Below are 26,044 nucleotides of genomic sequence, written 5' to 3'. Positions count from 1 at the left end.
GTTGGAAATTTATAATTTTGATTTGTTTGGACTGTTTAACCGGCTCAGGTCATTATCAGCATGCAGACTCTCCAAATTGGTCTTAAAAACAGTGTTTGAAATGGCCAAGCAAAACATTTATTCCCCTATTAATGGCAGATCTTTCAGAAAACTGAAAGAGCTGTCTTGGAACTACAGTTTCCTCGTCCGTAAACTTAAGATGAAAGCACTCACCAACTTGCCATCTGAACAGCCCAGGATTAACTTGTCTTCAGAGTGGTTTCGCCCGTGCGCAACAACTCTGGCTGAATGAAGAAAGTAGCAGACAAAATGTTAGGGGAGTTTTATACTAAATTTGATATGAGTAATCAAAATAAAATGTGACTTCAACTATGGAAAGAATGTTTGTTTTGCTCACTGACTGCATTCAACTGTAGTCCAAATGTCCTAATGGGCCATTGACCCTTAATGCTAAATTGGTCTGGAACAAATTTCAGACCTTTGGAACAACAGCAGTGGTACCTAATTACCATGTATTCGGACATCAAAGAAAAAGCTGACTGGCCAGGAGAATGATTACAAACAACAACTGATCAGTACAAAATGTAAAAGATATGATATTTATTTCAAACCACACACAAAATCTGAAGCTGTGGATTGTTTCTTTTTCTGGAGAATAATACGACACGATCCTCCTAAAATTGGCTTAGGGTGACACTGGTCTATTATTCAAATTCGTAACGATTTTCACTGGTGCTTTAATTACAGTCTAATGAAAAAAGGTTTGCTTACCTTTGAGTGGTATTGTAGTAACAGTAGCTCTTTGAATCTACAAGGGAAAATGTTCAGGAATTGTCCAAAAAGACTTGGTTTAACGTTAATTAATTGAAATGTTTTATTTAATATTTTTAGACGGCAATCTTTAAATATTTGGTTAATTTCGGATTTGATTCCAGATTCATATATTGATTTTTAGGAAAAATTAAAATTTGAAATTGTCACAATCACATTCTTGCCAAGAAAAGTATAACATTTACCTTAATGATTTTTTAAAGGGAAATTATAAAAACTGTAAACATACTTCATAAAGCTCTTGGAATGCATTCATAGTAAAACACTGGTAGACCAATTAGAGAAAACCCAAAACACAAGACAAACATACCCTTGTTTTGAGCACTCATAAATGCAAGTATCTACGTTGTAATCTCCGGACGTGGAGGATGAAACCCCTTCCAAAGTATAGATGTGTCTTGGTTGACTATGACTGGAAACAGGCAATGACCAAAGGCAAAGGGTAAACGTGCAGATAAAAGTAAAGAGAGATTTTGATTTTGATATATTTCGGGAACTAAAAGTAAACTCCACTGGGATTGTGTATGATTTGCACTTAAAATAAACCATGTTGGTATCCATTGTTTTTTAGACTGTGAAAATTGATTAGCGGTTCACGCAACATATTTTAGTCGTTTATATACGACAACCTGATAAATCTATGGTACATTTCCTCACATACCCCAGGAACATCACCTCAAATGTTCTTAAAGAGTTTTGAATATTTTTATCCCCACTGGTCTAGAGTAGACCCTACGCACAGGTTAGGTCAACGCAGATGTGCATGTCAACGACCAACGATTTGACTTCTCAAGTAAGTGTATAGGGGTGTCAAAACAAATATTAAAAAAAACTGTCTGTCTGCAAAAACAATCCTTTCATTCCCTCTCAAAGACCTAAAGCAGTCATAAAAATACCATAGTATAATACCACAAATATTGTGTTTACTGTTTAGTGATATAGGCCATATGGGTGCAGACCAGTAAATCGGTCCGAAATTGCCTACGCCGGCCAAATCACGATTTGCATGCCCTCAAACTCTTCAGTATTTGAGCATGCTGTGGGCCATGAACTTGAGGGTTTGTAAAAAAATATGGGTGGAAGCCGTGCACAGAACTGGGAGCTTGCAGTTCTGTGTAATTTGGATGTACATTGTGTAATTTGGACCCTAGAAGCGCTCTATTTTGCAATGGAGTGTAGGCATGTTTTTTCAAAATGGCGATGGGCTTCAGGACTATTTTCAGGGGTGATAATCTTCAGATGAAAATTTCTCCTAAAAGTCATCAGTTGACCCCCCGAAAATTGAAAAGAAAATGAAAGATGATGAAATAAGCTTTAATTTGATGTGTGTCTCGAACACCTTGGAGAGTTGTGAGTATTTTTCCCGAATTTTTGAAGTGGGAGCATTTACCACTGGGGTCTATGGAAGTTTATTTACTGGTCTGCGACCATATATTTTGTACACCATGGAAAGACAAATGGCACCCCCAGTTTCCACTGGAGTGGCATTGAACCCCCCTACTTCTTGGGTTTACAAAATCTTTTGGACTAATTGACAGCAGACAGTTTGTATGTTGCATACATGTGGTATATACGGGGAGTCAGGTTGGCGTAGCGGTACTTTCCTTGCCTTCCACCGCTGTGACCCGGGTTCGAGTCCCGCCTGGGCCAATATGTGGATTGGCTTTTCAGTCCCTACCGGATTCCGTGGGTTTCCCCCAGAATATTCTTCTGGGCTTTTCCTCCCACCTCTAAAGCTGTAATTTCTTCTCATTGTCTTCTCTCCACAGGTTTCTTCAGGCTTGCGAGCTTACAGTGGCTAGGGCGCTTTTGAGGAATCCTTGGTTTCATTACCAGAAATGATTAATAATAATAATAATAATAATAATAACACTGGATATTTTATACCTGAAGGTGACATCCAGAGGTTCATACTCAGTGCTGACAAAACACAACTCTTCCAGTTTGGATCTGCAACAGCAAAAAATAGAACTACATGTATTTGGAAATTGATTCATTTGGAACAATTTAAAGACAAAATCTGCACTTTTCCATTCACGAGGCGAAGCCGAGTGAACTGGAAAAGTCCAGATTTTACAGAGCGATAATATTCCTCCCATTTCACAATTTAAAGCCACTCAATATTTGTTTTATATAACTGACATATAGATCCTTGTCATTTGATATATTTGAACTTTTATTTCAACATTGGTGGAAAATGTATTTCTCTCTTCCAAACCACCCCTTCACGAAAATGTTTCAATACAACTTAGTAGCGCTCTCTCTTTGTAACAATACGCGCTACGCGCAACGCCGAATGCGCACACCAGCATGCATTTGCACACAAATACCGCGTCATGGAACAAGAATGATCCTAACTGTTGCATAGTATTTCCCATTCCCCATGGGCGAATGGGACTTTTTGAGCCCCGGCATGAATGGCAGCAATAACGAATGTCCTGTGATGTGAGTTTCACCAATCAAATGACAAGGATCTGTATGTCAGTTATATAAACACTGCTATATGTGCCTCACCCATTGACTGCATACAGGAAGACATTAGCCCTCTCTTTGTCACTAGTCATAGGAGTCCAGGGCCAGGCTGAGGAATCATCCCTGCCAGTACAGCACCAGACTAACACCTGGGGGCACATATAAGTAACAAATCAGGTTTCAAGTATATTTCACACTACTGAAACACATAAGATACAAGTAATGTTGATGTCCCCTAATGTGGTGTGGCCCCTGAGAGATAGTGCGTTTTTTTAATATAAATACTGTATTATAATTATTATTATTATTACTTACATTTTTTGCCTATAGCGCCTTGCTGGAGCAAAAGATTTACCTGAAATTTCACATCAGGCTCCAAACATTCCCGTTCATGAACAAATTTAGCAGAGAAATTTATTTTGGTGTGATTCTCCGATTTTATCCGAAGTGCACAGTGCACCCTTTAAAAATGCGCCAAAAAGACAATAATTTTCTGCCAAACTTCTAGTTGGGTGCATGAGTAGAAATAATAATGGTTTATCAAAATTGTTCAGCTTTAAAGAAATTCTTAAATGTTAACTGCGCCACCGAGTGCACCACGTTAAAAAACATAACTATAAAGATTAAGGCCAAATACACTATTGTCTTCCCTACCCGTATTCAAATCAACACCGGGGTCAATTTCACGAGACTCATCGTAACTTACGATGCATCGTAAAGTTACGACGTGTCTTAGCCTTGCGATGAATCTTAGCTGCGATGCATCCTACGAACCATTTCACCAAACTCATCGTAACAGCAATGCATCAAATTAGGTTTTGCCCTTCACCGACATTTTTAAACACTGTATTCTCAGTGTGTTACCTCCCGAGTGAAAGTTGGAAAAAATCCCTCGGGTGGGACTCGAACCCACGACCTCCTGCCCTCTAGTGCAGACGTCTCACCACTTGACCGCCGAGCTAACGGGATCGGTTGGCTGGTTCGAATCGGATGTACATAGCAGCGGGTACCGCATAAACTATTATAAGATGGAATTTTGCGTCGGGGTGATATAAATCAAATTAGGTTTTGCCCTTCACCGACATTTTCTAAACACTGTATACTCAGTGTGTTACCTCCCGAGTGAAAGTTGGAAAAAATCTCTTGGGTGGGACCCGAACCCACGACCTCCTGCCCTCTAGTGCAGACGTCAGTAACAGCAATGCATTGCAAAACTTTTTTTTAGCATATTACGGTGACTATTTCATGTCTGTAGTATCCGAACAGGAAACAGTCTTCCAGTAACCACCAAAGAGTCGTCAGATTTCTCTAAAAAAAGTTTCAAATTGCAAAACATAATGGCGGTCGATAATAGTTGATTTGAGGACAAAACAATGCTCGAAACAGTTGTTTGACTGGAATTTTCTGCTTAATTGTCAAGGTAAGTCACATGTACGCAACAGTAATTTACATTTAGATAATTTAACGAACATTATCACATGATGTTGGTTTTCTTTTTTTCACTTGTCATGCCGTAAAACTGGCTTCCAAAAGACACTTCATAACTTACGATGACCCACAGACACGTCTTAACTTATGACGTGTTCCACACCGTCGTCAAGGTACTTACGATGTGTTCAACTCATAGTAAGTTTCGTGAAATCGATTTTAAGAAGCATCATAAGTTGCGATGGGTTATTTTTTCGTAAGTTGAGTTACGATCGATCGTAGTGCTTCGTGAAATCGACCCCAGGTCCACTGTAAGCAGAACCGAGTCCCCCCAAACTCGGGAACCCAAGGTGTAGGATTCACACTTACACCAGGTTTTACATGGGTAGGCTATAGATCTCGGATGAGCTACCCGGGTAGAGCCTCTAAACCCTGGTCCTGACCAGGGTCAGATTTTAGGTAAATAGGTAAACGATGAAGAGACAAGAACTAAAGATGGATGACCAACTCACCCACTCCTGGCTGACATTGACGGACAGCTTTCTCTCTCGTTTGGTCTTAACCCCAGGTAGGTCTACATGGGTTATCTAAAAATACAGAACCAACAATAAACTTAAAGATAATTTACTTTTCAGAAATGTTGTACCGCTAACTGATCATAATGCAAGACACCAAGGGATAGCCAATTGTCTTCTAACCGAGTAACTAAGTGACTGATTGACTGAGTCATTAAGTATAAACTATACTTAATAACATCCTGAACTGAACATTTTACACTCAGGCTGACTAGGCATGCCTAGACTCGTTTGACCCATTTTTATTTGGTATAAATGTCAGTTAATATTATACACTTGGAGACGATTCGTCCATGAACTGAGGGATCATCTATGGGCTTTGTGCACACAATACAAGTACCACTATTACATTACATTTGTGGATCGAACGATGAATTTGTTTATTTTTTTCAGTCCATGAAACGTGGCGTTATGTGGAGCGCTGTGGTCCAGTGGTTACTGTATTCGACCACAAGTGCCGTGGTACGTGGTTCAAACCCTGACGGGCAACTTGGTGCTTGTGTCCTTGGGCAAGACACTCTACTACAATTGCCTCTCTTCACCCAGGAGTGTAACTATTCGTAAGAGTGAAAAGCCTGCCCAGTGTAACAGGATCCAACCGGGTCGACTGTCCCGAAGCCAAACTACCTCCGAGTCTGTTGTTGCCAACTGTAATGGGATATAGCAGTGGCATTGTTCCATGGGACTAGCTCACATTGTCTCAGAATTGGTAGGTGTTAACCCTAACCCCCTAGGCCCTCTGGCAAGGATGCAACCTCAATCCTGGAAAATCCTCCAATTGCCACCAAGAAAAAATTGGATTCAGCCTCAATCCTCCAAAATCATCCGTTATTTCTTGAATTTAGTCTGTGGGGGGTGATGACCACAGCCTCAATCCTCTGCCAATTACTGCTATGGTTTGAGGCAGTGCGAATGGCGCTTAGAAGCAGTGCGGATGAAATACAAGAAAAAGATAGGGCTGATTTATGCATGGCTGAACATAACCAATGCAGGATATGGCCTACTGGCTTGACGTAATGCATCCTCCTCAAAAAAAGCGATACATCTTTGCCATTCATTCTCAATCCTCTAAAATCATCCAAAACCGGCAGGAGGATTTTGGAGGATTGAGGAGGGTTAGGTTAATGGCCCAATGCAGCAAGGTCCCACAGACGTTTACACCTGTTGCACTGTGTTGCATCTGGCAGGGTTAGGAAATCCTGGTTACCAACAGAGGAAAAGGTCTCTCCTTACCTTTGGATCGTAGGAAGACATCTTGTCCATCTTCTTCCCAGTCTCTTGCCCAGAGGAGGGTCGCTTACTGAAGTACGCATACCCGAGTTTGGGTTTATCGGGAAAGGTACAAACAACGAAGGAGTCTGTCACAACAGCTATGTTGAGGAGAAATGTAAACAGTCACAGTTTTCTTTATGTGTAAATGTGCAATCTTTCTCATCTAACGACTAATTTCACTCTCACATTTCATAGTTGTGCCGAAGTAATTCATTGCGAAAATGTACTTAAATGAATGACCCATATTATGGGCCTACTGATCCTACCCGTGAATGGGGGACAGAACAGTTTGTCACTGAAAATGTGAGGTTTTTTAAGCGAAACAGCATAAAACTGACTTACATATGGGCTGCCATGCATAAAGCCACAGTAATGTTAGACACAATTTGTAAACATTGGTACACTAAATGGAGGTTTAAATCCTATCCAATCCCAACCTGAATAAATCAAATCTGTTCAAATCCCGAATCTGTTCAAATCCCGAATCTGTTCAAATCCCAAACATTCCTCACCGCTGTTAATGTTCTCAGAACAGAATTTCCCCTGTAGCGTTTTGTCTATGAGAATGCGCTCCACATCGCCGCTATGCGCCGATACTTGGAACGACAGCAGGACACAATTACTCAGCATGACCTGCAAAAACCAAAGAAGACAAAAGTGTTTATGGACCCAATCCACCATACCCCCTCACAATACACCCAGCGCCCACACACACACCCTTACACAGGCATAGAAGTGGGGTACTTCTTTTGTTCTCGTGTACTAAAATTTTGCAATGTCGCACACTAATTTGAAAATGCTCTTATTTTATCCAGAATTAGTTTCCTGGGCTGAAATTCGGACTTAACATCCCTTTTCTAAAACTCTTCCATTTGCGACACATCAACATACCTTGGAAATTCCTAGTTTTTGAGTAAAATCCATATATCTATTTCGTGAAAAACTTGTGGGGTACCAATGCAAAACGGTACCCCGCAAGTCGGTGGGCATTCCATGATCTGAAATTTTGGTTCAATTCCATCGGTAAACAACAGAGTTACTGAGGATCAAAAGTAGGACATGTTTTTTTTTACACGTAGTACAAGTGTGTACAGTGAGCTAAGTACATGTAGCTTACAGTGCAAAAATTGTGTTTTTCGCAAGCGTCATCAATGTGAATCTGTTTTGGTTTTCCATGTAGCCTGGTTTTCATTCTCCACAAATGACATTCAAAACCTTTCTTTTTTATTGTCTGAGACGTTACTAAATATATAAGGTTAGTTACGGGTACCTGCATGATCCCATAATCTGGAACCAGTTCCTGAAATCAGCGGTCGGGTACCCGGGTACTCGGGTACCTGGTTCTAATGCACATATAACCAACTGATCAAATGTCAGTTTGGCTTCCAGTGTTAGGCTGTGTCCCACGCTACGGCTGGGAAATAGCATGCGCACCTATGGAAGCCACTGGCTAGCCGCTACAGCTACTTCCCATAGACTCATGTGTAATTGCCGGCTGCGGCCAAGTGATGTAGACAAGGCCTTATTCCAATTTTCAGGGATGTGATTGGTCTGTGACAAAAAACCTGAAAATGTTATGCATGAAGTGCAAACTCTGGTGAGCGTGAAGCGCGAAGCCATTACGGCTAGGGGTCCGGGGCCCGCTTAAGGGCCCCGGAAAATTTTTGATTTTAGATGCTCTGTGGTGCAATCTGAGGCGATTACTGGGCACTTTCCTCTGAAATTTTGGAGCAGAATTTGTTTTAATTTTAAGAAGAATTTTCCTTCATTTGTTAAAATGTACTCTTGTTCTTATAAAGTTTTTTCTGTACTCAAAGTTGAGAACCATGCATTTTCAAGTTACCTCGCCGTATTTGCCATGCTTTGATGTGCTTTGGGTGTTTCACATGCACATGGGATACGAGCGATTTCATTCCACTCGACGCGTAGTTGATAATGTCATTGCAAACATTGCAAAACTTGCCAGCGGTTGCTATTTTATCAAAACACTCTTGAAATTCATGCTGATGCCCGTCAATAATAACAGAGTCCCGAAACCATTCCCACCGGAACTTATTTTTCACATCTTTATCAAGCTCTCACACTGATAAATTTCCTTGCGACAGCCATGTTGGAAGCATACGTACACAAACACTCGTACTCCGAACCGACGCACGTAAAACAACAACGCGCATAATCCACGTGATCATGGGCGTCGCGAGGGGGGGGGCAAGGGGGGGCACTTGCCCCCCCCCCCCTGGAAAAGCACAAAAAAAAAAAAAAAAAAAAAAAAAAAGGAAGAAAAAAGGAAGAAAAAAAAGAAAAGAAAAAGAGGCGCGAAGACAAAGTGGTGTAAATTTAATGAGTTGGGGGGGGGGGAATGTCCCTGCCCCCCTCTAAAACTGATAAATCGAGAATGTGTTGAGAAATACAAGCCTTTTTTGGCAAAAAAATCTAGAAAAAATCCTGGCGACGCCCATGCACGTGATTGTACTGTACTGTATGACATGCATTGTGCACGCTAAGTAATATTAGTCTGTACACTTGACCAGCGCAACACGTGCATCGCGAATACCGACACAGGAACTAGACCTAAATAATCACAACCTCAGACTCGAGTGAAAAATCACATGATCGCACTAACGGCAACGCATGCTCTTCAACTTCGTTCTCACATTGGGTATTCAATATGTGCATGTGTTAAAAGATATATCGATCAACGAAGTAATGTCCGATTTCGGCAAGCAAAACTCATTATGAGTAGATAATTACCACATTTTACCCTCTATTTCTCAACAGATTCACATGATTCACGTTGGTGGACTTTTGAGGCCCAAAAAGACGGAATTCCGGAAAAAAGACGGAGAAATCACATCCCTGAATTTCACTGCAGCACTCTAGCTGCATTTGATACCTGTAACCAGCTGCAAACAGATTACTACTGCTTAAAGCTACAGTCCATCATTTGTAATTTGTGCATTTTGTTCGTTTGAAGCAACAAGAGAGTTCAAAATCTAATGAAGGATACTGAGCAACTAACCAGATGAACTTTCAGCTAAGCTTCAGCTGTACATTCTGAGAAAAACAGCATTCTAAGATCTCAATTTCAAATCAAAAGTTACTAAATAATGTTTTGAATTGTTTTGGATTGCAGCTATACGCGACGTCGCGCACTGATCCGACGAATTATAACAACCGCGCGCGCGTGTGCGTCGTTCCAATACTTGTGCGCGCTGCGCTGAATAGCAAAACAAACTACTAATTTAAATTTTCCTACGGTGCTTCTTAAGAATCACCGTTGGAAATGCCTTCTTTCGTTGATTACTTCAAAATGACAACTTCCCAGAAAGAATAATTTCACAGGGAGTTTAGTTCCCTTACTATCTTTCAACCAAGGTTGTTTTTCAGCAATAATTACGCCAGTTACTTTTTGGATGGCTGCAAATGATGGACTATAGCTTTAACAGCAAAAGTCTACAGAGAACCAGTTATAAATCTGCATATACTTCTTGTAATGTTGGCTGGTACCCTATTTCACCTAAGTGATATTGGCAATGCCTTAATTGGACTTACCTGGAATTGCCGCCTCGATCTCCATCTTGTGAACACTACCTGGTGGCTTGTCAATAGATCCTATGAGATACAAACAGAAGCATTATGTAGCATTGGCCTGTCTCATATAATAACTCAATATAACATAAGTTAATGGTCCCAGACTGATGGCTCCCAGGGAGTGCAAGTTGCACACAATCACATGTTAAGTAACGTCGACTTTGGGCAGCACTTAATGAGAGACAATAACATTTATTGCTTGTTGGTGTTCCTGAGAGTATAACACCGCGTTCCCACTTGATTTGGAAAAAGGTGGATCAAGATCCGGCATTTTGGTGTGATCGTTATAACAGTGGTTTAAGATCTTACCGCAACGAAACCGCAAGTCGCGTTCCCACTTATGCTTGATCCACCTTTTCGTACGGAAATGTTGGGTCCGAAAGGTCACTGAGTTCGGAATTACGCGCGCTCTGTGTGAGTGCCATTGTTGCATGGTTGCATGCTAGGCCAGGATGGGTCAGTTTTCAAACAGCACTATCAGAATTCACAGACAAAAATTACGCGAATTCACCAACATAAATCACGGATCCGTAGAGGATCCGTGCGTGCATAAATTAAAAGGTGAAATCCAACAGAGCCGCTCACGTGTGACATCACGGCAGAAACCAATGCATCGATAAGGGATTCCCTGGTTCTGAAGCTTCTCATTGGTTAGAAACGGTCACATGATGTACTACGACATCATTTTCCAATTTTCTATAATCAATACTTCAGATTTGTCACCTCCGTACGTACCGCGTTATCGGCACTATTCTCATCGCATACTCGTAAGCTTTTCAATGATTCTGTGCCAAAGTGAAGTCTTTTGGTGAGTGCGGACTCAGAGTCATTTATGGATAGAAAAATAAGTAAAATTTCAGGAATGAAAAAGGTTTAGTAATGGACGAACACGCAACAAAAATAAGGCCTATAGTGTAGTTTTAGGATACCACATGCGCTTTTGCATGCGCGGTGCTAGCCCGTAGTTCAGCGGTTGTTTATTGTGCATGTTGTAAACGCTGAAAATGTTCACATGAGCTACACGCCTGAAAACGTGTTTCTTCGTTCATGAGACCGCAACATTTTCACGCCACTCGTGCACCGGGCGGATGTTAACAGGTCAAATTGCCGGATCTGATCCACCTTTTGCGTTCCCATCTGATCGTGATCCGGCAATTGCCGGATCTGATCCACCAATTGGGGGATCTGTATCCTGGTCCAGAGGTGGATCAGAAAAGGTGGATCTGATCCTGATCCACCTTATAACGGTTAGCGTTCCCACTACACACAATTACCGGATCTGATCCACCAATTGGGGGATCTGATCCGGCAATTTGGCAAAAGGTGGATCAGATCCCCCAATTGGTGGATCAAGTGGGAACGGGGTCAAAGCCTCTGTATTGATGACCTCATATTTTGTTTTCATGTGCACTTTCCTATGGAGCCAGTGGGGGTTCACGGTCCACTGAGCACCATAGGAAAGCACACACATATTAACAAAGTGTGACATCATCAGTACAGAGGCTTATTGCATGCCTTCATTTTGGGAAAGCATAAATCCTTGTGCGTGTATCATCTGAACTGTCACGTCCTTCGGATGGGGCATTGAACAAGAGTTTCTGTACCAGGTGCTGGGGGGGGGGTTAAAAAAAAACCTAAAAAAAATTCATTATAAAAAGAAGCTGCATTACCTATTTGTCCGCAACAATCGGAAGAAAAAAAATCTGACGCGCCCCCCCTCCCAAAAAAATCCTGGATCCGCCCCTGTAATACCCATGATCAGCACATGTACAAGAGCCAAGAGCACTTTGGAAAGGGAACAAAAGTGTTAGCGAGATGTTTCAGTAAGGATACTTTGCCAACTACAGAAATCCATAATCAGAAACATCGTTTTTAATACAGTATACATTTAAACACTATCCATATCAGTTTGCATGGCCCAATTGCCATGAACAACGGTGGGTATATGTTAATATGCGATTAGCTCGCATTTTCTGAGGCTGCAGTTCAACCCCTTGAATTGTTGTATTTAAAGGGAAAATACAACATTTGCAAAAATCAAAAAATCAAACTACCAAATCATTTTGAAATACCTTGCTGGACTGTTAGTGAATGACATTGTAAAGCATCCTGTAAAATCATAGCACCTGGTATACTGTCATTTTCAAGAAAAGTGGTATTTTTGTATCAATTTCCAATGCTGGTCGGCCGACCAGCGTTGGGAAAAAACTGGCTTTTTTTCAAATACTGGCCCCAATTGACCATCGCACTTGTTTGCAATCGATTACACACCTATGAACGGGTACAAGCCAGCTAGACTGGTTCCCTGACCTTACAATTCGCAAATGTATGTAAACTGCTGTTTCTTCTTATATGGAGTCAGGGAACCAGACTACAGGAAAATGATTGTTTTTCTTGGTTTTTATAGCATTTTCGAACCCAAAACCTCAAAAAAGTCAGTGTAACTATATTTGCTATATATTTCCAACCCCCCAATTCCATCCATTTCTGAAAATTACAGCAAAAGCAAATGATGTATATTCCCTTTAAAAGTCCAGACTCTTCAGACAAACCTACCTCAACTTCTTTGAGTAGGTCTCTGAGTTTCTCTGGTCGTCTGTTCTTGGGTGTCCAGAGCAAGTCTCTACCTGATAATCAAAAAACAACGCATGTGGTGGTTCCTTTTACTGTAAAATGTCAGATAAAACGTTACATGGGTTTCCAATTAAAAAAATAAAAATATTTTGGTTCATTATTCTGATAACAATTATATAAAATTGTAATGAGAGGGTTTGAGATGTAACTTCTAGATCAGATCTTATTTTTCCACTGAAATATTATGGACTACAGCCGACAGGGTATCTCCCCCCTCCCAAAAAAAGGTAACCCACAAACAAAGGAACAATATGAACAAAATATGAACTTGATGACCGTTATTATTAGTGTTGTGTAATGCACGTAAAAGAACCCATTAACACTTATCGCTAAGAGAAGGGGTTTGCCCCTGTGTTTCTGGCAGTGGCTGCTTAATGCACCGCAACACCTTGTAAACCCTTGTAAGGTACTACATAAAATGGGTCTCATATTTCAAATACTTCATTTACCTGTCTTTAAAATAAATTCATTAGCGCCTTGTGTACCTAATTGTTGGTAGATACGTGCGTTATATAAGACTCCGGTATTATTTTTAGGGTTTTATCACAAACTAGAAGTAAGCTTTCCATTGATATCTTGGATGCATTCCTAATAATGTTTTACACCACGAAGGTTTTCACGTACCATTTTCAAGACAATGGAACGCATCCGTGATGCATGACCAGGGGAATGCATCCAAGATATCAATGTAAAGCTTACTGCCCATAGTTTATGATAAAACCATAATAATGGTCATTAAGTACATAGGTTGGTCGTATTATCTTAATTTGTGGTTTACCATTTTGGGGGACACCCTAAATAATAATTTACTCACTTCAGCAAAACAAGAAATTGACTCAAACAGACAAGTTATAACTTTGCAACTTACTTTCTGCATATTGCTGTTTCTGGTCCAGGTAACCTGTAACAACTGCAGGGAGAAAAATCACAAATGGTTAAAATCACCTCAACAATGAAAAACATAGGCTTCTCAAAGGCTTCTCTGTAACTTTTTTAGATGGAGTCAAGGCTGAATTTTTAAAGAATGATAACATAACTGGTAGCAGGGACATGGACCAGAGCCAGAATGGTACACCTTTGATCTGGGATTTTTGGGGGAAAATGGAATTCTACAATGGTAGAATTTACCTGTTTCTCCCTTGTCATGATAGGTGTGACAGCCAACATCAATATCTGCAACAACAAAAAACGAAACAAACAAAAAAATTATGACAAGGGAAAGGAACTAACTAGTTATAAAGGTCATTATTGATAAGTAACAAATTAACCACAAATTAACCACTAAGTAACCAGTGGTCCACTACATGTAGTTAGCGGTGGAAATATAGTTCTTAACCTTTTAAGATTTAACCTTTGCAGCATAGAATGCGAACCAGACAACAGAACATTCATGGACAGAGCACCATTAAATAACTGTAAAAATATGGACGGTACCTTTTGGCAGACACGCTGAGGGAAACTTTGCAAGTTAAGGAAAACGTGAAGTTTTATAAAAAATCGTTAAAGTACCCAAAGACGCGACATTTTGTAATCTTCTTTTTTTTATGCAACTAATAGCAGAAAGTGTTTGGTTGCTGATGAACTGGATGAAAATCGCCACTCGAGGGAGTATTGGCAATGCAAAAGGAGAAATTTCTGACATAATAGAGTTGCCGCGATAATAGGCCTACAGGGTGGTCCTAAAACATACAACTCATACTTCCACTATTCAGTGACCTACACTATTGATATGCATGGATAGGAAATTTCTTGGCAGGAAAATGATACCAAGAACTCCCGATTCGGTCCAGCAGTTCCAGTAGTCTAATTAGGATAATCGCACACAGTGAACAAAATGATTATCTTAACTCCCGACAAAAAATGGCGCTGGAATCATAACTACTGAACCAAGTTCTTGGTATAATTTTCCTTCTCACAAAATTTCCTAGCATACATATCAATGGTTTAGGTCCATGGTTAATTGAATTATGAGGTTGCCTTTTTGGGGTTGTTTTTTTGTACCATGTAGCCTATAGAGTCCGACTTTTCATGAAAAAAAATCCCAAATTTCCCATAATAACGTCATCACTCAATATTGTACATCTTGATTAAATGGTACAGACTTTGGCCTCATGTCAATGATTGTCTTTCTGCTTAAAGTACAATCCATCATTTGTAATTTGTGCATTTTGCTCGTTTGAAGCAACAAAAGTGCTCAAATAAAAAATCTCAAGAAGGGTGCTGAACAACTAACTTCATGAAATTTCAGCTCAGCTTCAGCTGTATATTTCGAGAAAAACAACATTCTAGGATCTTGATTTCAAATCAAAAGTTGCTGAATCATGTTTTGAATTGGGCCTGAATTCAGCGTCTGCGACACGTTTTCACTGAGCCGATTGCAGCTGTGCGATGTCGCACAATGATATTATAGCAACCGTGCGCGTGTGCGTCGTGTCAACGCTTGGGTGCACTTCGCCTAATAAAAAAAACAACTACTAGCGGAATTGTCCAACAATGCGTCTTTAGACGCATCATTGGAAAGGCCTTCCTTCGTTGATTTCTTCAAAATGACAGCATGCCAGAAAGAATAATTTCAAGGTGGGAGTTTAGTTCCCTTACTATCTTTCAAACAGGTATGTTTTTCTACAATAATTACATCAGTTACTTTTTGGATAGCTGCAATTGATGGACTGTAGCTTTAAAGAATGTCTTCTTTTTCTTAAAGAGTTGTTGACTGCAACTCCTCACTAACCGCCCCATCTCCCCCCCCCCCCCCCCCCCCCACCACCCTCCACTTGAAAAATCGTTGACTTCAATCCTCGGTCCACCACTGAGCTCTCGGACAGAACTAAGTACATGTGAGAACTACGTTGCCGAAGGGAAAACCCACCATTAACACTGACATCTTAACATTTCTTAAAGGGAATGTACATCATTGGCTTTTGCTGTAATTTTCAGAAATGAACTATTTGAGGGGTTAGTATAATAGATCAAATATTGTTACAATGACATGTTTGAAGTTTTGTGTTCAAAAATGCTGGAAAACCAAGAAAAACTAAAATGTTCAAGTAGTCTGGTTCCCTGACTCCACTAAGGATGAAATGGATCAATTTATAGATGCCGGAAAATTGTAAGGTAAGGGAACCAGTCTAGCTGGCCTGCACCCGTTCATGAACATGTAACCAATAAGCACAGAAAATTTGGACTGAAAAAATGGTAAATTTGGAGCAGTAGCTGAAAAATAGCTGAAAAATTGCTCCTATGGGACTTGACCGTTTCCTCACCTCTGATTGTGACCGATGACTTGAGGGACCAGATGTGAAGTTCAACCATGCAGCTAGCCATGTTAGGCTTGGTTGCCGATGCCCATTGATGTATATTACCGGCGCGTCCAAACTTGCGTTTGCAAGTTCCCCGACATCTTCTTAATCAACGGATACTGTGTCAACTGTAAAAAGAAGGGGGAAAAAATGTCTTGGTCAAGGTCAATGGTACTCAAGTCAAATAACATCTGTGTTCTGTTATGCAGGTCTCTTTACTTCGACCAGCTTAATCTCAGTTGAGAAAAAAAACGCTATAATAAAATAAATTCATTATTTATTACATGGCAATGACCACCACTGCTAATACACGTATTGGTCATGTCAAAAATACGAAAGACATTCAAAAATACGAAAGACACGCACACACATCCGTGCCTCAAAACAAATGGGATGCAAAAACACTACATGTACATCTCCATTCTACTGGAGAGTAATTTTAGAAGTCATTTTGGAACAATAAAGACTGTTTTGTTTAAGAATTTAGGAAATAGGGAATATACAATGTTTCTTGAAACGAAGTGGCTATTTTTACACAAGCCGTAACACATTTTTCACAGTTACGGAATTGCAACATATTACATTGCGAATCTTTGAGGTTTTACATTCCTAGAGCGATTGAAACGCTTCAGCAACATGAATTAAGTCAGATGATATTCAACATGGTATTTTACTAGCTAGCCCGAATGCCTCTGGCCGTAAACTATCACAAGCTCTGTAACGTTAGTACGAGCTTGAGATAGTGTATGGCCAGGGGCAATCCGGCTATAGCGAACTATTTATTATGATTCCAAACACATAAATTATTGAGTTTTCCTGCTTAGTTGTATCATCGCCAAATATTTAGGTATTACTAGGCCTAAGTCCCAAAACATTATTAAAGTGTCTTTTCGTTGGAAAGACTCCCATATCTGACCATCACTTGTCACCCTGTGCACAAACCCTTTGGGACTGGTCTGAAAATGTCTGTTTTCTCAGTACAAATTCAAAATTCGTCCCTGCTAATCTTGACTGTTTAGGACATATTATCACTTTCTGATGGCTGATACTGATAGGTCATTTAAGGGAAAAATTACGGCGATCGTGTAGTGTAGGGGCCCCCCTTTTTTTATCAAATTAGACTCAAAAATGTTTTTTATTGCTCAAAAATCACCTTTACAATCAAATTTAAAGCAGACTTTTCTCAATTCTAATGACACCTGTTTTGCAATTTTGAACAGATTCTTGGGGTAGAAATCACGATTTTCCTGCGCGGTTTGTGTCTTGCGATTCAGCACGCTGTGCTTGCTCACGGTACATCGCGCAGTGTTTCGCCATCTTTATTTTCGGGTTGCGTGTTGTCGCCACGCTATCATCGTCATTTTACCCCCAAGTTTCCCTCAAAAAATCAAAACCCTGCCCTTAATCTATAACATACCTGTTTATTGAGAATGTCGCTGTCACGCCCCAACTATCGCATCGGTCCCAACTATAGTTGGGCCTGTCCCAACTATAGTTGGGCCTGTCCCAACTGTAGTTCCACAGTTGGGCTGGCCCAACTATAGTTGGGCCTGTCCCAACTATAGTTGGGACGGTCCCAACTGTAAGTTCCATTGTTGGGCTGGCCCATCTATAGTTGGGCCACTCCGATCTTTTTATTTTGCGGTGTCCCAACTATAGTTTACATTGATGTACAACCATAAAACGTTCCCTACAGCTCTGATACACGTCTGACTTTACTGGGGACCACTGAAATTAGCTATTGATGGGGCAAATCTATAGTTGGGCCACCCCAATCTTTTTATTTTGCGGTCCCAACTATAGTGTACATTGTTATACGATTATAAAACATTCCCTACAACTCTAATGCACATCTGACTTTACTGGGGACCAATGAAATGATCTATGGGTGGGGACCATCTGTAGTTGGGCCACCGCAATATTTTTATTTGGCAGTCCCAACTATAGTTTACATTGATGTACGATTATAAAACATTCCCTACAGCTCTGCTTACATGTCCGACTTGGGACCTTTGACATTAGCTATGGGTGGGGCCCATCTATAGTTGGCCGGTCATGGCAATCTTTGAATTTTGCAAAATGTTGCTGGATAATAAAACCCAGCAGCTGGACAACTCGTCCAACTAGGCAGTACCACGTGACCGGCCAGCCTTGCGGCATGCATGCACGACGAATACACGGTGCCATCGCCGCGGAACATTTAATCCAACAAGATCTATCAAGCATGAAGCATCCGGCGCAACTCCAGTCCTAACTATAGTTGGGCCGACCCAACTGCCGCACTATAGTTGGGACAGTCCCAACTATAGTTGGGACCGATGCGATAGTTGGGGCGTGACAGCGCCAACTAGTTTGGTCGGTCAGTAATAATTTTAAAGTGGATTTTGTTCCCTATAGGAACCGGGCCCTACACTACACGATTGCCAAAATTACTGATGGCCAGTTTATGGGAATCTTTCCTTTTCGTTCTCTTAGATAGAACGGGGTCTTATATTATAAACTACATGTACACGACTACCAGAAAAGCATTTCTAAGAAGATCAAAAGAAGGCTAAGCCTAAGCAAGGCTGTGATTGGCTGTCGTACTGAGTTGCCTTAAAACAAAATGGCGGCCTACATGAGAAACTCCGAACAGAACGACAACGTCGAAAGTGAGTTTTACTTCAGGTTTAAAACGACGATAATCAGCTTTGATTGCATGCAGTAAATGATTTAAATGTTAAGTACATAACCTGATGATTAAAAATAGTATCACGACAAACTTACCCACGTAAACCATAGAGTTTAAACACAGCTTACACGAGACGTTGTGCTGCTGTTGACACTTATTTACCTGTTGACTTACTTACTCTCAGGGCACATATGCTATGATCCGCGGGATTGATCCATCACACGTACGCGCGCATGCCTATATGAGTACGAGGTTGATCCAGTGGTAGGGTATTGGGGGCCAAATGTGATTTGGCATGGGTGAATTATAATTTATATAATTATATGGTCGGAAAAACATTTAATATCTGTTATTTAAGTCTTGCCCCCTTACTGCAACCTACATGAGTTGAACCTCAAACACTTATTATAACAAATGTGTTGAAAACAAGTCGAAATTAAGATTTAAAAACAGTCAATATTTATGTGAGAAAATGCAAGTCTTTTTCATTGTGATTAGTTTGACGACGTTTGAATTAACACAAGTGTCACTGTCAGGACGGTTGGTCCTAAATTACACTTTTAGTTTTACCAAGTGCAGACACGGATTTCCATAATTTACAAAAAGTACCATTCCTTAAAATTATTCCAGGAAAGAATGTACACATGTAGCATACTCCGGATGCCACCTTGGTGGTTGTGTACTGTACATATTGTAAAGGTACTTCTACTACTACCCAGGGTAGTATTTTCCAGCAAAGTTGGAAATATTTCTAAACATCTAACAAACTCATTGGCTTTTTTTTTAATTTATTTTCAGTATAATTGAGGTTATATTTTTATAACTAAATGTAAAACCCGAGCGCCAGAAGTACTATTCATAACAGTGTGCTACCGACTAAAAGAAACAAAATTGTATTATTTTTAAACAAAGTTGAAAATGCTCCTGAATTTTCAAATTCATGTTTATTTTTCTTATTATTAATTTGCAGTAGCACACAAAATTGTAAAAGCACAGTGCTCATCAGTACATGTAACTAACCAAACCAAAGTGGACAATCATCCAACAAAGTTGACCTCTGCTATCCAGTAAGCTTATTTTAGGTTTAAAATTTCTAATAGTTTTGAACCCAATTTTGTTGTCAGGTGAGAGTAGTACATGTACATCACGTGATGAAGAAATGCATACTTCCAAGAACATAGGAGACAACGCAGCCGCAAGGCAGAGCATGTTTGCTCACATCGCAGCCAGCAAGGTGCTGATCAAAAGCCAGCAACGGGGCGAGGAAGACCTCAGCCCAAAAGAGAAGCTCAGTATCCTGTCAGAGCTACTGGACCACAAGCCCGCCATCTTCCTCGAACGCTTCAACACTTTCCTACGTGAGGAAGATCTGGACCTCTTCAAGCATCTCGCCGGGGACTACGAAATAGACTTCTTCCTCAAGCAGGCAAGGAAGAGGTTGAATGCCGGGAAATCACTGACAGGAGTGAGAAACCGGCGCTATGAGGCTCTTAAAAAACTTGAGAAGGAGGGTACCTATTTTGAGGACAAGGCCATGAAAGATCGCGACCCTCTGATGTTTGAGGAGTATATCGGGCAGTACATGACCGAGGAAGAGAGAAAGGGGCTGCTAAAACCCATTGACCACAGTGACATGAGATTCTCTAGTATTCTGATGACATTCATGGATGAGCAGGAGATCAAGGAGTTGCACAAGAGGCAGAAACAAGAGGAAGATGACATGATGGAAGAAGAAGAGGAGGAAGAGGAGGACGAGGAGGAAGATGAAGATGACAGTGAAGATGAGGGTGAGAAAATATCTGCGGGAAAATTTTTTTCACCATACAGTATACAGGGTGGATCAAAAAAACCGAAACCGAGATAATATTGCTAATTGGAACAGAAGTAGGGCACATGTGAATCAAAGGGAGAGATATCCTCTGTTAGGGTTGAATCTCCTCTTTAAAATGACACCCTGGTCATGTCCTTACATTCACGGTTGACTGAGCAGTGACCAATTTTATGAAAGGGTCTCGCGCCACTTTTAATGGTGACATCTCTTTTTTCCCCACCTGCCTTGATTGGCAACCATAGCCTTTCACTCTATCTGTCACAAATGACACAACAAAAACCACAATTGAAAAGTGGCGCAAGTCTCTAAATCGACCCTTTCATAAAATTGGTCACTGCTCAGCCAACCGTGAATGTAATGACATGACCAGGGTGTCATTTTAAAGAGGAGATTCAACCCTAACAGAGGATATCTCCCTTTGATTCACATGTGTCCTACTTCTGTTCCAATTAGCAATAATATCTCGGTTTCGGGTTTGTTTATCCACCCTGTAAAACCAACATGTAACTGATGGTCAGTCATTGCAAATCTGTTTAAGTTGGCAAAGTAATTTTAGCTGCTTTGCACTAAACGGCAACATCGAGCTCTATACTCCCCAGGGAGCTGAGGTGGTCTTACTACGGTCTTATTATTATTATTTATAGGTGTTTATGGAGCATCTTCAAGTACCAGGCGACAGCCAGGTGGGGCAGCCAAGGAATGGGAACCAACACCAGCAACGGAAGAGGAAAAAGCTATAATGAGACAGGAATTCCTCAATCACATGCACCAGAGATTCCTGAGCGGTCAGGAAACGGACTTTGACTACTCGGCCGTTGACAGCAATGTAGAGTACGACTCGCTCGTGCTCAGAGCTCAGGACGAAGAGGAGCATTACTTTGACCAGGAGGCGGCAGAAACCTGGAGCTTGGGGTCGGAGGAGAGGACAGACGTTGAGAACAAAGATGCTGATTGTGATTTTGATGAATTTGCAATGGCAGATGTTGAAAACAGGACAGGTGGAACCTTATCTGGCAAGACTAGAGAAGGGAAATTCAGTATGGCCCCAAAGGAAATGAATATCAATACAAGTACTGTGAAGCCAGAGGATATGCAAACTTGATGGAGTAGAATGCTTGGAGAGCTTTTGAGGATTTGTGGCATCGGTGTGTGGTTCTGGAGTTCATAGCCCTACTCCAGTCTGTTCGTCTGCAACCTCAACTCCATGGGCTGCGTGCGCATTCCTTATTAGCTAACCCTGGCAGTGTGGAATACGAAGATGACGCTGATTGACTATTCAGAACCTACTGCGCGTGTATTTCAAAGGCTACATCACATAATAGGCCTATGCGCTCGCGTTATCCTGCACGACATGTCATATACAAACATTTCTTTTCAAGAATGTCAACGCCTCTGCGATATTTACAGTGTTGTAAAAGGGACGTCAGAGGTGTGCACGTTATAAATTCTAGCAACGCGACGTCAAAATCTCATGTCTGAAAGGATTTATTCTACAAATTAAAAAACTTCACAATTGAAAGCAGTGTTGCGCATTTAACACATCGAATCAAGTCCTAATTCAAATCTCCCAAATAGTGGGATATTTACATTACAAAATACCAGGGGTTGAGATCCCGCAAGGCATGATGGGAACCAACATGGTGCAGCAAGATCTGACCCGTGAGAACGAGGTTGGTCATCTATGATTGTTGAAATAAACACATGCACAGCTTATATTCTATGAAATATGTTTATTATAGTTCTTACTCTTAAAACCAGTGCATGAATCAACAAAACCTGATTTTAAATCGTTCACAACGTTAATTACCCAACACAATATTAGTCCTCACTCAAAGAAAAACATTCTCATGATGTTTCAAATAAAATAAAATGCAAGAATATGATATAAGCGTGAATAAAAATATATTAATGCTCAGCCCAACCATCTTCACATAAGTTCTCAATGGAAAGAATACAATAGCACAACAAAAATAAGATGTGATTCGTTTCTCAAAGTGATAAGGAAGTGGACATGTGTTCTGACTTGCAATCATTGTAAACACACACACAAAATTCCAAAGCCAAAGAAAAAAAACAGTTACATGTAAGTATCGTTTTCCAACGTAAATATACTCAGGCAGTGCTCTCAATTTAAATTTTCAGCAAAGTCCTATTTTGAAAACTTTTCATTTTTACCAAGGTAAAAGTGTGTAAACTCATACATTTATTGAAAAGGTGTACATGTAAGTACAATACATGTAGTAATGTCTGATAAATTATCTGTTGGTAGCTGTCATAAAAGGTCAAGTGATATTATTGTTTCTGTATTTTTTTTTTACAAACATGACAAAAATGAAAAGGCAAGAATAAAACGAATGTACAAATTCAAGCAAATACATGAAAAAGTCTATGAAATAATCTGACAATACGTCAAAAGGACAAGTGAAAAGTATCATGTCAATTATTAAGGTTGATTTACTGGGCACGAAAAGGGATTTTCATTGCATGTGTTGACATTCATTGTCAATTATTACACCTAGTCCTAAAAAACAGTCCTCTATGGTGGCTTCGAAGAGACATCGTGAATATGGATGTTACTATTCACAATAGAACTCACGAATTGCTCCACATAGCGATTGACGAAAAATTCACGTCTCACTCTCCGTTCGCAAATATTGACGTTAATATTCCCGAATATTGACGTCAATTCCTGAACACTGACGTGAAGTTTTCGATGCAACTATTGACGCCAATATTTGCTACTGGAGAGCGCGATGAAATTTTTGTCGTGAATATTGATGTCAGCATTCGCAAATTGCGATGTCCCTTGAAAGCCACCATAGTCCTCCCTTCTCTATTTTGCTCATACATTGTGAACATATTTAGTGTAATTCTGCATAATTGATGTGCAAGATTATATCACTACAACTTTGAAAAAAAATCATGTGTTTTCCGGTCTCATGGTAGGACGAATTGATTCCTGGACACCATATACTAAAACAACTCTGACTCAAGGCCAGGCACCAGACTATTCCAAATGATAATGTGCATGATCTTTTAACATGCAAACGATCCAGTATTAAACAGGGCGAGAAAGCAGCTAGTAGGAGCATACTGCTCGACTCCATGGGGACAAGGTTGTCTCTCTCGCTTCAATGTCATAGGACCCTGACTTTGGAGGCTGTGGCTCAATATGGATCCATGCTTTCGGAACATCCATGCTTTCGAAACATCAAATCCTATGATTTGAGGCCAAATTCATAGCATTTTCATTTGGTTTTATTAAAATTATTCTGAAGGCAAGGATCAAGCCAAAGTCAAGGTTTTAAAAACACTATAAAAGGTTGAACAGGAAGCAATCTCTACCGGTAAGCCACCCCCCCCCAAAAAAAAAATGTCACCATGGGGTTATTCTGTGTCAAATCACCTGGTGGGTCAAACCCCACCCCCTTCAAATTAGTTCATATTTGTTGTATGGGGTAATATTGGTTGAAAAAGCTGAAATCTTAAAAAAGTTTTAGCGCCACCTCTATATCAACCCCATACACTAAATATGAACTAATTGCAGGCATGCAACTTTTCCTCGGATCTGCTGATTTCCTCGTTTTTTACTTCTCATGAATGCCATTACCAATTGAAATACACTGTACAAAGTCTTGTGTGGTTTGGAATTTCCTGGGTTTTTTTCTCAAAATTCCCAGTACCATGCCTGTAATTGAAAGGGGGTGGGGTTTAAACTTTCAAATTTTGGGGTGACTTGGCACGGAATGAACCCATGTCAAAAAATTATCACACAATCAAAATTGTGGAAACTGTCTTTGCAACATAAAGATATCCATTTGGAGAGAGCGTTGAATGGAAATATATTAGTACAGATTATAAAAGTTTCTCAATTTATGTATACTTCACTGATATGGAAGGTTTCAATACAATTTTTAAATTTGAGCTGGGAAATTGGAAAATAACCAAATACTAACATTAAAAGGCAAGAATATAAAAATCTAGTAATTATCAATGAATACATGCATGATTTCTTTTCAGTAACACACATTCATAAATACCTGAGACTGTTTACTTATTCCATATAAGGAGATTTTTAGCACTACACGCGTGAGGCAAATACTATGTACCATAAACATGGCTAGATGGGTGATCATAAAGTATGAAGTGAAATTGTGAATTTTTGACTTGTTTTGATTTTTTCACCGAAAGGTATTTATGAATGGGAATAAATATGTGCTTGGCCAGTATTAAACAAGTACGTTTAAAACCGGCTAGGTGCCTTGTCGCGGATAATGGCCCAAAATCCAGCCGGTTTAAAATGTACTTGTTTAAAACTGGCCAAGCACATATTTATTCCCTTATCAATAAGCAAAGTGATTTTATCATGTTCTGTTATTACAGTAAGGACCAACGTCAATCTACAAAGTACACAAAATATATATCCTCTATTACATGTAGATACAAAGGTTGGAGATACCTAAAATGCTAGAAGTTAATATCTAATTAAATTTAACTTTAAACAATATCGAATTAATTTTTTTTTTTTTATCAAATTAAATATAATTTGTACACTGTTACAACAGGATCTCTGATCCATAACTTGTCTCTCACTGCAATTGTGTTTTTTTCCCCCCAAAGTGTCGAATCTCTAATACTGTACACATAACACAAAAAACGGCCAGTTTTATTACCCTGATCACGAAGTAATTGTTCTTGAAGTGTTAATTCTTAATTTAAACTATTTAAAGAAAGTACTAAGATTGGTTATTTCACCTTAACTGTGGTAATTGAGGAATATGAGGAATGCTTACAAAATTTACAAAGTTTTAAGGTAGAGTAGACTATTTGTCTAAAATCTAAGGATGGGGGCGTAACAACTAACCTTATGAACTTTTAGCTCAGTGAATGCTGTATATTCCGAGAAAACAATATTCTAGGGTCTTGATTTCAATTCAAAAGTTGCCAAGTCATATTTTTAATTGTGTCTGAAATCAGCATCCGGGACACGTTCTCATTCAGCTGATTGCAGCTACGCGATGTCACACACTGAACCAACGAGAAATAGCAACCACGCTTGCATGTGCGTCTTGTCAACACTTGCCCGCACCCATTCATAGATTCGCCCAATTACAAACCAACTACTAATGGAAATTTCCAAAAATGTGTCACTTGACGCATCTTTGGAAATAACACTCTTTTAATAATTTCTTCAAAATGACAGCATGCCGGAAGGAATCATTTCACAGGGAGTTTGGTGTTAATATCTTTAAACCAAGTAAGATTTTTAACAATAATTTAGTCAGTTATGTTTTTGGATAGCTGCAAATGGTCGACTCTACCTTTAAGTCCAAGCTTGGGATTTTCTCATTGTAAATAGTTGGTCACTTCTGTTTTGTATGACTGTTTTTTAAAATAGATCGAACTGCCTTTCAAACTTGGCTATGTAAGATCAAATAAA

The 26,044-nt window shown here is 39.9% G+C and overlaps 2 protein-coding genes across 2 annotated transcripts in view; one reads left to right on the top strand and one right to left on the bottom strand.

Annotated features, from left to right (window-relative positions):
• Positions 1-18,973, bottom strand: part of LOC119718755 (WD repeat-containing and planar cell polarity effector protein fritz homolog) — a 35,674-nt gene extending 16,701 nt beyond the window's left edge. Inside the window, exons 1-14 of the mRNA XM_038188162.1 lie at positions 18,869-18,973; positions 16,067-16,230; positions 13,932-13,976; positions 13,672-13,713; positions 12,726-12,796; positions 10,131-10,190; positions 7,091-7,211; positions 6,540-6,676; positions 5,244-5,318; positions 3,346-3,452; positions 2,719-2,781; positions 1,138-1,243; positions 772-808; positions 214-284 (exon numbers count right to left, since the gene is read on the bottom strand). Of these exons, the coding sequence (XP_038044090.1) occupies positions 214-284; positions 772-808; positions 1,138-1,243; positions 2,719-2,781; positions 3,346-3,452; positions 5,244-5,318; positions 6,540-6,676; positions 7,091-7,211; positions 10,131-10,190; positions 12,726-12,796; positions 13,672-13,713; positions 13,932-13,976; positions 16,067-16,127 (996 nt within the window). The 5' untranslated portion in view covers positions 16,128-16,230; positions 18,869-18,973. The remainder of the gene's footprint in view (positions 1-213; positions 285-771; positions 809-1,137; positions 1,244-2,718; positions 2,782-3,345; positions 3,453-5,243; positions 5,319-6,539; positions 6,677-7,090; positions 7,212-10,130; positions 10,191-12,725; positions 12,797-13,671; positions 13,714-13,931; positions 13,977-16,066; positions 16,231-18,868) is intronic.
• LOC119718754 (coiled-coil domain-containing protein 97-like) lies at positions 18,595-24,751 on the top strand. Its single transcript, XM_038188161.1, has 3 exons — positions 18,595-18,753; positions 19,898-20,560; positions 21,249-24,751. The coding sequence occupies exons 1-3, from the start codon at positions 18,708-18,710 to the stop codon at positions 21,704-21,706; spliced, it is 1,167 nt and encodes a 388-aa protein (XP_038044089.1). The 5' UTR covers positions 18,595-18,707; the 3' UTR covers positions 21,707-24,751.
• Positions 24,752-26,044: the final 1,293 nt, after the last annotated feature.

Source organism: Patiria miniata, unplaced genomic scaffold (genome assembly GCF_015706575.1).
Source record: "Patiria miniata isolate m_02_andy unplaced genomic scaffold, ASM1570657v1 HiC_scaffold_7, whole genome shotgun sequence".
NCBI lineage: Eukaryota > Metazoa > Echinodermata > Asteroidea > Valvatida > Asterinidae > Patiria > Patiria miniata.
This window is presented reverse-complemented; position numbering and strand designations above follow the sequence as displayed.